This window comes from Melospiza melodia, chromosome 10, assembly GCF_035770615.1.
Source record: "Melospiza melodia melodia isolate bMelMel2 chromosome 10, bMelMel2.pri, whole genome shotgun sequence".
Classification (NCBI taxonomy): domain Eukaryota; kingdom Metazoa; phylum Chordata; class Aves; order Passeriformes; family Passerellidae; genus Melospiza; species Melospiza melodia.
In genome coordinates this window covers 15,414,646-15,427,623 of record NC_086203.1, presented here as the reverse complement: position 1 = coordinate 15,427,623, position 12,978 = coordinate 15,414,646, and the positions used below count along the sequence as shown (strand labels likewise).

Below are 12,978 nucleotides of genomic sequence, written 5' to 3'. Positions count from 1 at the left end.
AAAACATCTACATATCGCTCTGAAAAGTAATCCAAGTCTGTTCCTCTGAAAGGATAAAATCTGTATAAATGGAGCTGCCTGAACCGCACTGGGAATACTCAGAAGGTGCTACAGCATTTGTTGTACATGGAAAGGATGCTGAGCTATCAGGCTGTTTCCCCTCTCCAGCCACAGCCAGCTTTTCACACTGAAAATAATTCACCTCCTGTCCTGGAGAACCCCATAAAAAGAAGATCAACAGTAAACTGTCAAATCCTCCTAATATGTCCAACAATAATATCTTCCATCTTTTTCAGGAGGGGAGAATGGAGCTACCAAGGTGAAGCAGTAGTTTCAAACCCAGACAGACTTTGGGAGCAGAGTCAAAACTGCAGCTCAACCTCCTGATGCTAACTTTGATGTCTGCCCTTGGAAGACAGCACTGGAGCACCAAAGCAAAAAACTCACACACCTATGGGTACCCCAGAGCAGGTTTGCTCCCAGCCCTCACACACAATATGCTCACATGTAACTGGAATTGAGGATTATGCCATAATTCTCTTTTTGCTTGAGCATCAACATTAGATTCAAAAGCTCCTGACATCCCAACACCCCATGAACAGAATGTCTTGGGCACTTTCCTGTAAGAGGGAAAAATCCCAGTCTCTAATGTGGTCCTCTCAATGGGGCCCGTGACATCACCAGCCCCTTTCTGTTCACAATAATGACTTCTTCCACACGCCAAGAGATTTGAAATTACCTGTGAAATATATTTCCCTAGGCACAGGCTCAAGAAGCATGTAAATTACTGAGCTTAATGGCCTCCAGAATTTCTCTCCAAGACACCTAGAGAGAGCAGGAAATGTTCAGATGGTATCTCAGGTACTGTCCAAGGGGTTAAATGTCCAAGACATGGTCAGGAGGTACAGCCCTACAGCTTGCCCAGTAACTGCTCCCACTGATGAGCACTTGCCACAGGGAGGCAATAAGCATAAGATCCAATTCTAAATGAGTGCCTCATCAGCACAAAAATATAATTTTAAAGAGAGCATTTCTTGGGAAAGGTGCCTATCCATAATTTACATGGTACAAAGAGCCAACATAGGGCTTATGCAGCAGAAGGCACCCATTTAATTTGGAGAAGTCCAGTGCTGAGCACTCAGCAGCAAAGCCTCTTGCCCTCTGACTGCACAGAGAACAGCACTGCCCAAGCTTTGATGTTCAGGCATTTGCCAGGGAACAGTGTCCTTCAGAGAAGCTTTTCATCCACAAGGACAGTTCCCATCCTCCCAACAGCAAAGAAAGGGACAGACACTTTCCCTGGAGTCCAAATCCTCCTGCCCCTGTTTTCTGTTCTTGCATCTCAATCTGATATCTTGTTAGCACATAGTAGAACAAACATTTATCCCACAACTAAGAGCATGGATTCATTTAAAGGAACACAGGAGGAGGAGTTCTGTGATCTGGTTGCATTTTCTACTCCACCACTGACTTACTGGAGTGTCTGAAGCCTTCGTTTCAGCAGCAATAGGAGCAATAGGGAAATGCAAGCGCTGTTACTGAGCACGTGTACAAAACCACAGCAAGGAGGGGAAGATGGAGAGCAGGACAAGATGCTCACAGTGCAATGGGGAGGGGTGGCAGGGGGAACAGCCCCAAGGGCATCATGAAAGAATTACCTGTCTCCCCAGGGAACAAGCCTGAGGCACACATGCTCTGCTCCTGATGCTTGCCAAGAGTGACAGGTTGGTCACCTTTTAACACACAGTGGACAGAAAGTAGGGCAGAAGGTCAACTGGGGATAAGAAAACACCTGGAAGATAGGCCTGGCAATTGAAAAATGGGCCACATTGCTCAGTGTATACCTCCTCAGAGCAAAGGTGTAAGACAAGGTCTTTGCTGAGACTCTTTTAAAGTGAGAACCTGCCCTCGTTCTCAGCCACAACCATCTTGCTAACCCACATACTGCCAGAAGCTGTGGTATCACAGCAAGATTAACACAGAAGCAATTTTAACAAACAGCAATTTCCAAGCTAATTTCCTCACTCACAAGCGTGCCACTGAGGGCTGAAGTCCGTCTGGACCTCTCAGAGCTATCTGTGCTCAGGATTAACTATACATCACTGCCAGTAATGCAAGCACTCTGCTACTCAGAAACTATTAGAAGATAAATATTAAACCTCAATATCATAGCAGTAGAAAAAAAATGAGGAGGAATGTAATTGTAATAAATACTGTAACCAAGCCAAATGAGGAAGCAAGGTTAGTTTCATGTGGAAAATGAGACACAAAAAATAGAATATACTTGGCATAGTCCTCACTTTGCTCATGGGATCTGGACTTGTGTGCAATGAACATCACAAACTTCAGAGCAGTTCAACAAACTGTGATTCAGGACTGCAGGTTGGCAGTTGCAGATGAAACAGGGCTCTGGCCACCAATTCCACCCAGCCCTGAATCACCAGGCCTTGCACATGAATCCTTCATCTAACATAGATTGTTACATGGAGAAACTGCAGGTCCACCATTACTTGTGGCCCCAAGACAGGCCTCAGGTCATGCAGCTGGAGCATCTCACCTGCAGCCCAGGCAGGTCCCATTTCACCACACTGCAATCATCCTGATATTCCTCCATAAGAAGGACAGGTACATTAACTACACCTTTCCTTTCTGCAGCTGTTTGGTTTTCTCTGAAAGCAACTTCATGTACAAGAGCCCTCATGTTATCCAGTGAGATCTGAGAACAACAGGAATGGTACAAACACAGAAATAAGTAGATTTAATTAATAATGAAAGTCAACTATTATGCCAGCTACCATAAAAACACTGTATTTTTTTTCCTGGCAACCTGCACTTCCACCAGCCAGCTGTGATGGCTCCAGAGAACAGGATGGGGTCTGGCAGCCACTCCCCAGTGGAAAGGTAACTGGCCATGCACTCAGCTGCCTGAGTCCCCAACTAAGTGACATTTATTAAGAGGCCCTTATGAAATAAAAAAGGCAAGGCTGCTTTCAGCACACATAATCACATTCATAAACTGCACAAACCAGCAGCGCTTTCAGCACAAGGATTCACTTGGAATGGCATCAAGAGGAGAAGGGCAGAAAAAGAAGATTCCCACACAGCAGTGATGCCACAGGCAGTGCTCCATGCAGAGCACCAGCCTTGGGACGCATCCTCACCTCTGGCTTGGTAACACTGCCTGCTCCAGGAAACACAGCCCAGTGAGGCTGGCATGAAAAGGGTCAGGACAGGAAAAGGTAAGGGCAAGCTCAGCAGTGACAGTGCTAAAGTGAGACCTCATGTCAAAATGTGGCTGTCAGAGCCCTTTCATACCCAGCTGCTCTGTCCTCATGTCTGGGCAGGGAGCACAGGGAAGCAGGGGGAAAGTGAGGGTGTAAATTCACCTGTGGAAGGAGCCACCTGGCATGAAAAAGAGCCCCAAGCACCTAGCAGACAGCTGAGGTGAGACAGAGCTGGTTAGATTTTTCTCTACAGTAAAGACTAGATCACAACAAATAAACATAGCAAGCAGCAAGTGACACAGAAGGGTTCCATTTAGCCTTAAGATGATGGGTAAAAAGGTGGTGTTGATGTCACAAATGCCAACACAGCATTTTTGCTGCTGGGTCAAACAGGCGGGCAGGTGCTAAATGGGGTTATTTGGAAGCTGAGACCAAAGCATCAGCAGACAGTAGATGTGTTAGCTGCATTTCTTTTCTCCACCTCACCATCAAAATACTACCAACAAGCACCACCATGTTTAAAAGTTAAAAGACAAAGGCCTGAAAGATATAATGGGCATAATCCCACAAACATCATTACATCAGGGATGAAATTGTCCCAGTATTTTTTAAAATTTTCTTGACAATTCTCAGCTTTTAAACCTACACAGCGGAGTACAGCATGCAAGACTTGACAACAGCAATTTTTCTGCATTGTAACAAGCCTAACATCAGGAATGGCTCAATCAGAAATCCCACAGCACCCAGACAAGGGGGGGGCATGAGAGCATCCCTACGCACAGAGAAGGTCCCTTTTGGTCTATGCTCTTTGAAGTGCTGTTATTCTGTAGGAGGCAAAATAATGTCATCAGTTTGGTCACTGATCAACAATTATTAAGACTTTCCAGCCAACAAAAACAGAATAATTAAAAAGTAAGAATTGCATGAAGAGAAAAATATTGATTTTTTTTTCATACTCATGTAATTTACCCTCCTTCTCAGAGCAGGCAGGGGAGGAGGGGAAAGCAGAGGAGTGCCCAGGAAGCTTTGACGCATGCCTAGCTCACTGTCCTTAAACATTTTCAGCTTGCTGGCCTTGAATAATTAAGTGCTTTTACTTCCACCATTTTCTTCCCCTGGTGTGCATGACACAGTGCTGCAGAAAGTTAACTTTCACCTGGACAAGGGGCATCCCTCTCCCTGCAGAGGTACTGAAAGCACAAGAGCCCACACAATACTTCCCACACACTGATCCCAAGAATGTGACACTACAGTGAACACTGAGCAGAGACCTCTAATTTACAGGACTACCTCAGACATGAGGAAATGGCACTTCAGCTCCTTCTGGGTCTACTGAGTTTGTTATGGAGCAATAAAAAGACGTTCAGCCACTCACAGCCCAGAATCTGACTCAATCTGCAACACCTGATAAAGTTGAACATTAGGTGCTTTGCTTGGCTTAAGTCTGTCTCTATTTTGGTGTTCATGTCACAGCTGCCAAAAATCTGCCTGTAAAACCCACTATACACTAGAAATGCAAACAAAGCACTGCATTCATGATCCTCCCTGTTTCATACTGTACAGAAAGTGTTAATTAGCCACAATAGAGAGATATTACATGAAAATTAATAGATGCAGGAATTCAAATACAAGAATGTCTCTGGTTCAACAGAAATTACAGAGAGCTCTATATATTTCTTTATATATATTTCTGAAGGGTAAGTAGCTTATACAAGGTTAGCTCTAAAAATTATTTAGATATATGCCCCTTGTTTTGCTTTCCTGTTTGGGAGAATGAATGTGAACTCAGACTTTAGATATGGGATTCTTCTGGACTGCAGAATATTAAATGCCCACTGGAGAAGAAACAGAGCCTGACAGCAAACTGGCAGCTTGTGACAAAAGTTGCAGAACCCAGCTCTGTTATGAGTTGAGAGGCATTGGTATTTATAAGGAGAATCATATCCTCATTTTTCACTTCAGTGGAGATGGATACAATACTTTCCCAATTCTCTCCCAATTCGACTGTTTAAGAGCTGACTTTGTGCTTGCCAAGCCAAGAGGCTCAGAAGCCCAAAGGCACGGGGCAGGCTCTATGTACCAACAAATCAGGTGCACAGTGGCAGCCACACCATGAACCTGTGCTGCAGCACTAACTTTTAGCACTGAAATGGTGTTGCAGCAGGGACTGCAGCAAGCCCACGCACTGCTGCCAGGACTCCGACTGTTACTGCCCTCGCTCTCTGTGTTAGACAACACTGACTCAATGCTCCTGTGGACACACATGCTCCAGGTTATCCTGAGCAAACCTCTCTGGTCAACAGCCACGTGCCCCGCACACTTCCAAGCCTCTCGGCTGCTGAATGCCACACAGAAAAGCCTGGCCAGCTCTGGCCTGAGTCTTCTTTTACTGGAAGTCGGATAAGAAAACCTCACCAAAATGAGTATGTACTTTAACCAAACTACCCCTGCAAACAGCATTTCTACAGATGGGAAGCAGCCAGTACTTTGTAATGAGATTTTCACCCTGCTCTGTCCTTGTGCCTGTGCTCCCCATCCTTTCCAGCCCCCACCCTTCCCTGAAGCATAGGCTGCTTTCTAACACTACATGGATTTTTGCTCCAATACACAGCATGATCTAACTAATTCGCACTTCATTGCTCTGCACACCTCATCATTTGCACATGAAAACAGCAGTCTCTCTCTATCCCTTCACTTGCTGCCTATTTCTTCCTCCTCCTCCTCCTCCATCCCCCACCTCCAGTACCTCCTCAGAACAACTCCACTACGGAAGCTGCAGTGAAGAGGCTCACATTACCAGGACTCCATTGCTTTTACAAAATTTACTAGTGTGCTGTGAAACCTCATAAATAATTCAAGATAGACAACCTTTGTCAGGTAAATGAACGTGTCTCTGTACTGCATCACTCCGGGTTTTCTATCACAGTGATACTCACTGTAGGCACAACCCATATTGATTCGGGAATTCCCCAAGTGTCACTGTGGGAAAGGGTAGAACAGTTTTCACACCAGCAGAAGGCAAGGATACCCAAAGTCTGCCCAGGACTTCGGGGGACCCAGAACAGAAACCCAGGGGTACAGACGTTGCTCCAGCCTAGTCTGTGCAAAGCACAGCTCCATCCCCACTCTTCAAGGACAATGAAAGAAGGAACAAGGTCGAGGGAGGCAAGAGACGTTCTTATTATAGAACTCCTTTTCACTGGAAGAACTTCAGGGATTCTGACATACACCAGAGCTAAAAATCATGTTGCATCCTGTACTTATTGCGTTTAACTCTACGCACAATCAGTGGTGTCGCTGCACAAAGAGATAGGCAAACTCAACTGCTGCTTTGACAACTGTGCCCAAGGCTTTACCATCATTATTGACCTAGATGGTTATATATGGCATTTAGCACCCAATCTGATTGCTGTCAGCAATTATCTCCTCCGGAGTGCTCAGTCCCAACTGGACGTGCGGGAGGAGAATTGATCCTGGCTCTCCTGAAAGGCAGTTTCACACAGCCTTGGGAGCAGCTGTGCTGCACAACAGCTCCTGCACCGTCCGCCACCAGACTGAGCAGCAGCTTCCGAGGAGGTGGCACAGTAGCCTAATCACAAGCAAGGATAACGACCTTGTGATGAGTTAATGAATAGATACAGAAACCACAGACTGTGCACCCTTTGTCTGGCCTGACTGCGTTCAGATCCTTGTGTCTCTCGCCCTGCAGCCCTCTCACCCGTAACAAGCTCATCTGGTTAAATATCCCCATCGCTCACACATCAGTCAATTCGAGAAACAAGTTGCTTTACAGAGGAAGAATGAATCCTTTGGTCTGCATAAACACCTTTTAGTTCTCATTGTATTTATGACCAAAAGATAATGGCTGAGACAGAATGGGAAGGGTTGTAGGGAAACTGTCAAAATAATGAAGGAAATCTACATGCGTTCTGCAAAAGATCGAATAATTCAGCCTAAAGAAAACCAGGCCAATAGCTTGTTGACAGAAACTGACTTTCCAGTAACAACAATTTGTACAACCCCATTCCCCATGCAACCCAGCAATAATAAACTCGAGGATGAAGGCTAGATTACAGGAACTGCTCTAAAACAACAAACTACTACCAACACCCCAGAGAGGAAAAATAATTTTGCTAACAAAACACATTTTGCTTTCAAGAGGCTCCTAGAAAAGTAAATATTGAAGCATTCAGTTCCCCTTCTTTCTTACTGAATATTTCACTCAAGTATGTTGCTTGGTAATGACTTTTGCTTTTATTTCATCTCACTTGGGTATTTCACTGGGTGAAAAAAGCATTGTCTGACTGGTACAGGAGTGCACGTGTTCCGTGTTGCAGCGAGCAGATGCCCCAGCATGCCAGCCCTCGAGAGCCGTTCTGATGGCTTTTGAAGCCAAACTCCAGGCAGCTCATTCAGGGATAAACGCTCAGGTTTCCATTCAGACCCTCCCTAACCACCTTCAGCTTTCCAGGGGCTGCTGCACACACACACACACACACACACAAACACACACAAAGCTTCTTTACAACAAAGCTGCTGAACTCTGCCTGTCAAACACCAAGCAGGAGCCCATTTCTACTCTCAGGTCCTTGTGCAGGAGCCTTATTGATTTCAGTGGGAACCCACACACACTTTCTCAAGAGAATTTCAATTAACAATTTCTCAATGTATGCAGTTGAAAAACTCAAGCTCCTGAAACCACAATCTTGAAGGGGATGAGTGCAGGCAGATTATGGTGTTGAGGTGTCACAGGCAAGAAAGCAGCAATGCTCTGCTCATTCTCTATGTGAGCACTGAGAAGGAAGCACTCAGAAATTAGTTTTTAAATAGCAAGAAATATTGCAAATGGCTTTTAAAAAACATTTGCTCCTCTTTGTGAGGCTCTTCTTTTACCTCTGGGAAGCTCAGGGTGCCTCTGCACACCTCAAAAGTGGTTTCTGCCACCAAGCAGAGCCTGCACAGGGCTGTTGCAGGGACACTGGGGATTTGTGCCTCCACTGAGTACAAATTGTCACAGAGGCTGCTCAGCTCTCACAGGGATGGAGGGCCAGGATCTGTCAGTCACTCCTGGTGGTAGATTGCCCTCCCAGGGAGCTGTCTCTCTGCTTAGTGGAGCACAGCAGAAGACAAGCAAGGCCATCTCCCAGCTTCTCAGCTCCTTTCCAGACAAGTTCCAATGCCAAGCATCAAAACCATAATTGGAAGAGATTTTCTGACTGCACAGCAGGTGGTCAGTAGAACAAGAGAAGGAGCTTCCTCTACGTGGCATTCTGCAAACCCTAAAGCATCCAGTCCTAATAGAGTTATTTATTTCAAGCCCTGCTAGCCCAGATGTGCTATGACTACCAGCATCATTAACCTAATTTGGGGTGAAATGACAAGTACAAATCAAAATCTGCTACAAAGAAGTGGCTAATTTGGAAGAGGCAGCCTCAGGCCCACCTTCCAGTGATGATGGGAAGATATTAAGCCTTACTCTCTGAGCAGGAGTCTTCACTGCTCACTATTTGACAGGAACAGGGGTAACACCTCCAGCTTGCTGCCCAAAACAACTGTCTACATCTGACAAGTGCTAAACCTGTTGGAAAAGCAGGACTGGACCATGGACACCACAGTGGCACTTTCCCCTGCAGACATACCTTTCTGCTCTGCTGCCTGGTCAGAGATGCCCTGCAGAGCAGTGATGAAGCCAAGCAGACATGCAGCAATTCTGCACACACCTGCTTCCTCACAAGAAGCAAATGGCTCTCCACCCTCTAGCAGATGGCAATTTTCTTTCAAGTCCAAGTGACTAAAAGCTTTGCTGGAAAGTGAGGAGGGGGTTTGTTCTGCTCCCCAGTGGCAGCCACATTGCCCAGCACTCACGTGCATGATCTCCACTAACCTGAGACAACAGCAATCCAGGTACAGGACCTCCCTGACTGACCAGGCTTTCAATTATCTCATACCAAACTGCTCAGAAATTCAAGCAGAGGTTGTTACCATGCTGCCACAGGAATCCCTCTGTGTACTATTTAAAAGAAAAATTAACTGCAACCAACAGCCTTCCTTTCCACAGCCATTAATCCCGTTGCCCACACAGATGCACGTTCTTGTACGTGACCATTCCTAAAAGGAGCCTTGTCAGTCAGTGGCCATCACCTAACGCACCCACCCCAATGGGTTTGTTCCAATCTGGGATTTTGCTTTTTAAATCTCAATGAGAAATTCCCCTTTGGACAACTGGCTGAGCCGAGCTTTCCTTAGCTCAGCATAAGATGATTAAAACCATGCTACCCGGGAGGAGAGAGATAATGTAGAACACCAGCGATTTATCAGGGACAGAACCAAGAATCAACACACCGACAATAATTAATACAATTGTAAACAAAAATCAAAACCAAAAATGTTCTTTATTTTCTTCCTTCCCCCCCTTAGGCAAGATATCCTAATCGTTCACTCTGCTGCTTGCCAGAATGAAACAGTTCTGGGGCTGCTTAAAAAAGCAGTCTCATTTTTGAGAGTCCTATAGTAAAAGATGACTTCAGTGATTTACAGAGAAAACCTCTAAAGACAAACATGTTTCTAATCAATGCTCTGAATCATTCACAAAGGTGCATTGTCCAAAGTAGGAGAAAATTAGCTGGTAACGGGAAGAATTCAGCAGCACATCTCATCAGCTCAACTCACTCCCGGTAAATCTGACCAAAAAATTTAAGTTAGATCCAGCCTCTTTAAAATCAAGAAGGTTGCAAACAGGTAACTACTCGGGGGGAAGAGTCAATTGCAGGGGATTGTTCAAGCCTTGGTGCCGGTTACCATCGCACTCTTAACTCCCATTAAGTATTTCCTTCCCAAGAAACAAATAATCACAGCAGCCCTAGGGCAGAGCTCAGCAGGCATTTCAGCCCACAGGTTACAGCATTAACCTACTGCCCAGCAATTGTGCATCATCATCAAATATCCATTCGTCACTCCTGTCTTCTCTGGGTTCACAGAGCAGGTCATGAGGGGAACCAAACAAGGAGGAAGGTATCAGGTCAGGTTGAGGTCTTGCATCCCTTCTGTGTCTCTTCTCCAGACAGCATTGATTCCCACCAGAGGCACGCACAAACACACACAATTAGTGGCCTCTTCAGGATCATTCCTCTGTATTTGTAAGAAATTATGGATCTTTGTCAGCAGCTTCAGGTTTTGCTTATCTTGCCTCACTCAGTGCAGGATCAGGCCCACTCTGATAAAACCTCAGATAAGAGAGCACAGAGCTAAGAAAATCTATTCTAGCAAACCCCTCCAAATTAATTAGAATAAAACTGCTTTGGTTAAAAAGCTGGCATGGTTTATTAGAATAACATAGATCTTAGGGTGAGGGCATGCAAGCACATTATTTACAACTTATAAGCCTTTTTATGTCTCTCTCAGTAGAAGAACCTTCTTATAAAACTTTCTGCTGCTAGAAAGAAAACACAGCTTTGACTCACAAACTGGTACCCAAAAGAAATTTATTCTATAAATTGATACTGTGTTCTGAACTTAATAAGCGAATGCAACAACTTGCAATCCATGAAAAGATGCTGAAATATCAAAAACATCCCACAAACTTGAGCTGTGCTTCATCACGTACAGAATCCCCTTTGCTTATGGAAGCAGAGATCGTTCACAGCAGAGCAAGGCTGGATCAGGCCACAAGGCTGTGGTACTTGGAGGAGAACTGGCACGTTCCCTTTCCTCTCCTCCCCCTGTAGGTAGACATTTCTCAGGGTCTTATTCTGAAGAATTTCTCTATTTACGTGACAGCAAGAAAAGGGAGCCCATCAGCTCCCAAAGGTCAAAGATATTTAAAAATATGAATACGTGCCCCAAAAGAATCCAGAAGGAATCTGTCAGAATGGGAAGGATTTCGGAATAAGCAACCGTGCCTTTGGTGAAGGCAGATATTAACACAGTAAGCTACAGCTCTCCCAAATAAACAACACTGTTTCTTCTGCCGATAAGCCTTCTTTTCAGAAGGCCTGCTGACTACATGCTTGCAAAAATGTACTTTGAGATCAAAAACATTAATCTAAAAGGCTTTCAAAACTACTTCCTATATATATATATGAAATGTATTTATATTCTTAAGCAAAGCACTAATGACAAGACAACAGTGACATAAAGCAGTGCACATCCACTGGGGCAGCACGAAGTTATGGGCAACACTGCTATTATTAACTCTATGTCATTGAAATCTTTCCCCCACCTTCAGAAATGCAGACTGTAAGGACACGGTGTCAACCTTTACTTTGAATCGTCTGGATTTTTTTCAATTTTGTGTCAACAAACCTCAGCAATTCATAACGGAGATGACAGCCTCTTAAAATACATTTCAGCAAGGTTTCCCGAGGATGTGTGGAGAGGGACAGGTTTAGGGTTACACGGTAGGCAAGAGAGCCATCCCCGTTAGAAAATATTCCCAAACATTAACTTCTAAAGCAATTTCTTCTTCTTCAAAAAAATCTATTTATATCCTTCCTGCAGCGACTCTCCAGTCCCCCACCCCCTCACCCAAACGAGCTGCTTTCCGACTCTCTTTCAGTAGATTACAGTCAATTTTAGTCGCTCCAGAGGGAGGGAGAGGAAGACCCGCCAGCTCGGATAGCCTGTGGAACTATCCAGCTATTATTAGTTTATGCTCAAACTCCGGTGTGCACGGCCGGTTGTGGGTACCATATTGTGTGCTTGAAACGAGGATGGGGGGGGTTGGAAAATAAGTCCTTTTTGGTCTTTCCCCCCTCTCGCCACATTAAGGCTCCGACAGCCGCCCTGCGGACCGGCACCCGCCGGGGAAGTTTGCGCTTTCCAGCAACTTTGGGTCGGTTCCTCAACCCGCCGCTCCGGCGGGGAGCGGGCAGAGACCCCCGCGCCCGCCCGCATCCAGCGCGGCACCGGCAGCGCCCGCCGCGGCCCCGCCGCCGCCGCTCCCCCGCAGGCCCCGGGGCGGCCCCGCGATGCGCCACCGCGCCGGGCCGAGCCGCGGGGCGGGGGTACCGGCCGGGGCGGCGGCACTTACGTGTGCTGCTGGGGGAAGCTGTAGCCGTGGGCGGCGGGGGCGGCGAGGAGCAGCAGCAGGGCCAGGTGGCCGCAGAGGGCCGGGGCGACGGGCGCCGCGCTGCCGGTCGGAGCCGCCATCGCCATGTTTCCATTAACGGCGCGGCGGGGAAGGGGCAGAGGCGGCCCCGCGGGGCGGCTCCCCCCGCCGCCACTCGTGCGACGAGCGCGGCAGTCCTCGGCAGGGGGGCAGCGCCGCGCCGGCTGCGGGCACCGACCGGCGGCCGCTCGCCCGCTGCCTCTCCGCGGCGGCCGGCACTGAGCACCCGCCGAGCGCTACTTTCCCTCAAATAGGCGGCCCGGCCCGGCCCAGCCTCCTCCCCGCCCGCTCCCTCCCTCCCTCCGGCCCCCCGCGCCGCCCCGGCCCCCGCCGCCCCGCCGCCGCGGCGCATGCGCCCGGCCCCGCGCCCCCCCGCCGGTCCCGCCGCCCCCGGCTCCGCACCGGGCTGGGGCGCCCCGGCCGCGCCATCCCGCGCCCCGGCCGGGCCCCGGGCACCCACCCCGGCCCGTCTGCCCCCGCCCCGGGCACTGCCCCGCCGGAGGGTCCCCCCCTCCCCGAGCACAGGGGGACCTCGCGGCTCCCTCCCATCCTCCGCGCGCCTCTGCCACTGCCATTCCTGCCCGGGTACCGCGCTCCCCTCGGGGCCACCTCCCGGAGGCACGGCAGCGTATGGGAATCTCCAGCTAT

General features: G+C 47.7%; 1 protein-coding gene across 2 annotated transcripts in view; it reads right to left on the bottom strand.

The window, feature by feature from the left end:
- Nucleotides 1-12,389, bottom strand: part of CACNA2D2 (calcium voltage-gated channel auxiliary subunit alpha2delta 2) — a 212,087-nt gene extending 199,698 nt beyond the window's left edge. The window contains exon 1 of one of the 2 annotated variants that reach the window (XM_063164515.1): nucleotides 12,253-12,389. In XM_063164515.1, the coding sequence (XP_063020585.1) occupies nucleotides 12,253-12,377 (125 nt within the window). In that variant the 5' untranslated portion in view covers nucleotides 12,378-12,389. The remainder of the gene's footprint in view (nucleotides 1-12,252) is intronic. The other variant, XM_063164516.1, reaches the window with a different exon arrangement.
- Nucleotides 12,390-12,978: the final 589 nt, after the last annotated feature.